Source organism: Manacus vitellinus, unplaced genomic scaffold (assembly GCF_001715985.3).
Source record: "Manacus vitellinus isolate BGI_N305 unplaced genomic scaffold, ASM171598v3 scaffold_74_pilon, whole genome shotgun sequence".
NCBI classification, from domain to species: domain Eukaryota; kingdom Metazoa; phylum Chordata; class Aves; order Passeriformes; family Pipridae; genus Manacus; species Manacus vitellinus.
This window is the reverse complement of record NW_021940780.1, coordinates 98,287-101,388: the sequence shown is the minus strand read 5'-3', so window position 1 is coordinate 101,388 and position 3,102 is coordinate 98,287. Positions and strand designations below refer to the sequence as shown.

At 50.5% G+C, this 3,102-nt stretch overlaps 1 protein-coding gene across 1 annotated transcript; it reads right to left on the bottom strand.

The window, feature by feature from the left end:
* Nucleotides 1–79: 79 nt before the first annotated feature.
* PCNA (proliferating cell nuclear antigen) lies at nucleotides 80–2,315 on the bottom strand (the record flags this gene model as incomplete). The annotated part of the gene is made up of 5 exons (XM_018084692.2): nucleotides 80–597; nucleotides 705–828; nucleotides 1,292–1,486; nucleotides 1,645–1,712; nucleotides 2,135–2,315. Coding segments are annotated over 5 exons (651 nt in total), but the record flags the coding sequence as incomplete, so codon positions are not given.
* Between the last annotated feature and the right edge of the window lie 787 nt (nucleotides 2,316–3,102).

Genomic DNA, 3,102 nt, shown 5'->3' with positions numbered 1-3,102 from the left:
CGGGAGAAAGGAGCCCGGGCACCTCAGCACCTGACAAAGATTTGATTCACTGCCCCATCCACATTTCAACAGGACAAACCCCATGAAATTATATCTTTTATTTCCAAGTATCAGTTTGAATATCAGTTTCAAAAATAAATGAAGTCAAAGTCACACAAACTTGTGGCATAATAAAAACATCAACCCTAAACTACAGCTCCACAGGTGAAACTCCAGGAGTTGACTCATTAAATATTGTCCCCCTTCTCCTACACAAGTTGAGAGGAGTCAGAAATTTCACCTTCAGACTGCATCCAAGAGATTATTGGGAGTACAGGAACAGACTAGAAAAACCCAAACAATTCCTATTTCCAAAGATGCCAAGGATAGCAAAAGAGTAAGTTGAAAAATATTTACAAAGATATCTACAAGCCAAGCCTAACAGTGCTCCCAGGATGCTCCAAGGCACTGGAATTGCTATCACCACCATTCCCTTCCCCAAGCCACGAGCAGATCCCCCTCAGTCCTGCCCCAGTTAAGAGCCTTCCTGCTGGTCCTCGATCTTTGGAGCCAGGTAGTACTTTAGGTGTCCCATGTCAGCGATCTTGTACTCCACCACTGGGGAAGAGAGAGGGGGAAAAAGGGTCTTCACAAGGTTCTACAGCAAATTCAAGTCACAAGTTCTAATCCTACAATATTTCTCTGGCAGAGCCACTTGCACTCACCCAGAGGAACGTCTGCAGACATGCTGAGTGTGACTGTAGGGGACAGGGGGGTGGCTTTGGTGAAGAAGTTCAGGTACCTCAGGGCAAAGGTCAGCTGGACTGGCTCGTTCATCTCTATTGTAACCTAAAAAACCAAGGCAGAGCTCAGGAAATGCAGCTGCAGGAGCTCCCTCCACAGAACCACTCAGACACGTAACTTGGACATGTCAGGCAGAGGTCAGCACTGCTGGGGCCCAGGGCAAGGACCTCACATGGCAGGGACTCGTGGTCCATAACCCACAAACCAGGGGCAGAGACAGCTCTGTCCCTGCTCATTGCAGGGGCTCACAGAATGTGCTGAGCTGGGAGGGACCCACAAGGACCATCAGTCCAACCCTCAGCCCTGCACAGGCCCATCCCCAAGAGGATCATCCCAACCCTCCTGGAGCTCTGGCAGCCTTGGGGCTGTGCCCACTGCCCTGGGGAGCCTGGGCAGTGCCCAACCAGCCTCTGGGTGCACCAGCTGCCCTCTGAAGGTCCCTTCCAACCCAAACTGTAACTCTCCGACCCGACCCCGCAGGTTCAGAGAAGGAGCTGTGTGCACTCACAGCCTCCTCCTCCTTGTCCACGTTGCTGGTCTGGGACAGTTTGATGTTGCCGTTGCCCAGCTCCCCGTTGGCCGAGAACTTGACGCCGTCCTTGGCGCAGGAGATGACGACGGCGTCGCCGATGTGGCTCAGGTCCCGGCAGATCCGCGCGAACTCCGCCGACGGCATCTTCACCACGCAGCTGTACTCCTGCTCCTGGGGACACAGCGTCACTGCCCTGCTGCCTGGGCACTGCCCTGCGGCCTGGGCACTGCCCTGCGGCCTGGCTGCCCTGGCAGAGCCACATGCACTCACCCTCCAACCCGACACTTATTGCCAACATTTAGGAATCGGCCATTTGGGCCCCGACTTACTGGGATCCCCAGCTGCTCCACATCCAGATCCATCAGCTTCATCTCGTAATCAGAGACCTTCTCCTGATCTAAAGGAACAAAGCACAGTGTGACCAAGTGTTCCCAAGAAGTTACCAACCTGAATTTGACTTTTGTTGCTCTTCCCCCCCCCCAAAACCACCTCAGTGATGACAGTGTGATCCACCTCGTTTCCTCAGAGAGGAAACCTGGAAGTGCCCCAAACAGCCTTTTATAGGCTGAAAAAGTACAGATAAGGGCATCAGTGCATGGCCTAAAAAAGTCTTCTTCTTACAAAGAAATTACTGGTCAAGTTGACTAAGTCTCAATTCCCAGACTGTTCAAAGAGTTTGAGTATCAGTTGTCCCCTCCCATTTCCCTGCTATTTATTGTTATTTCCTTCCCTCTGTGTGGTTTATGAACCCTGGGTGGGGTTTGTGAGGCTGCCTGAGAACATCACACCAACAAATGAGCCCCCAAATTCAACACTCACTTGGTGCCTCGAACACCAGAGCCAAGGTGTCTGCGTTGTCCTCCGCCCGCAGGGTTATGATGTCCTCATTCCCCGCACACTTCAGGATCTTGGACATGCTGGAAGGGAAAAAAAAACAGGTGACCCTCAGCACTGGAAGCTGTGATGTTACAGTTGCCTGAATAAAATACTCCAATCTGTGTTTTCAGCTTAGGATGATGTTGTGACTGTCAGATTCAGCAAAACATGAGATTTCCAAGTGCCAGACACAGCAGGGCAGGACATGACAGCTGCTGTAGAGCAGAACTTGCAACCAGGAGACGCTTTGTGACACAAATTAGAACTGCAGTGTCAGTAAAGTAATGACTTATCTTTACTTATATCAGCCAAGATCTGTGATTGGGTTTTATTAAAATTTATTATTTGCTGATTGGGATAATTCCTGGGTGGAATTTTCAAGATCCATTTGATGGTTAGATTTGCATGAACTTTAATAAAAACTTTAGTAATATGAACTTTAATAATTCTTTTTAGGAATCAGCCTTTTGGATGCTGCATTCCCAGAGAATCTCAGCTATCAGTGACAGCTCTCCTTTTAACCCTGTTGGAAAAACGGGGGGGTGGGGACTTTATTCCATGTCAAATCCTGATGTTATTCAGCCTTCAAAGTGCCTCTTGCCCCAAGAGCAGCACAGGGCTGGCCATCCTGCAGAGCACAGGAAGACATTCAGCTGGACAGTGACAGAGTTGATTCACAGAGTGGGTGAAGTTTGGAGGGACCACAGAGGGTCACTGGTGCCACCTCAGTGCTCCAGCAGGGCCATCCCAGAGCACATGGAAGAGGGTTGTGTCCAGGTGGTTCTGGAATATCTCCAGTGAGGAGACTCCACACCCTCCCTGGGCAGCCTGTTCAGTGCTGGGTCACTGCACAGCAAAGAAGTTCTTCCTCATGTTCAGGTGGAACCTCCTGGGCATCAGTTTGTGCCCGT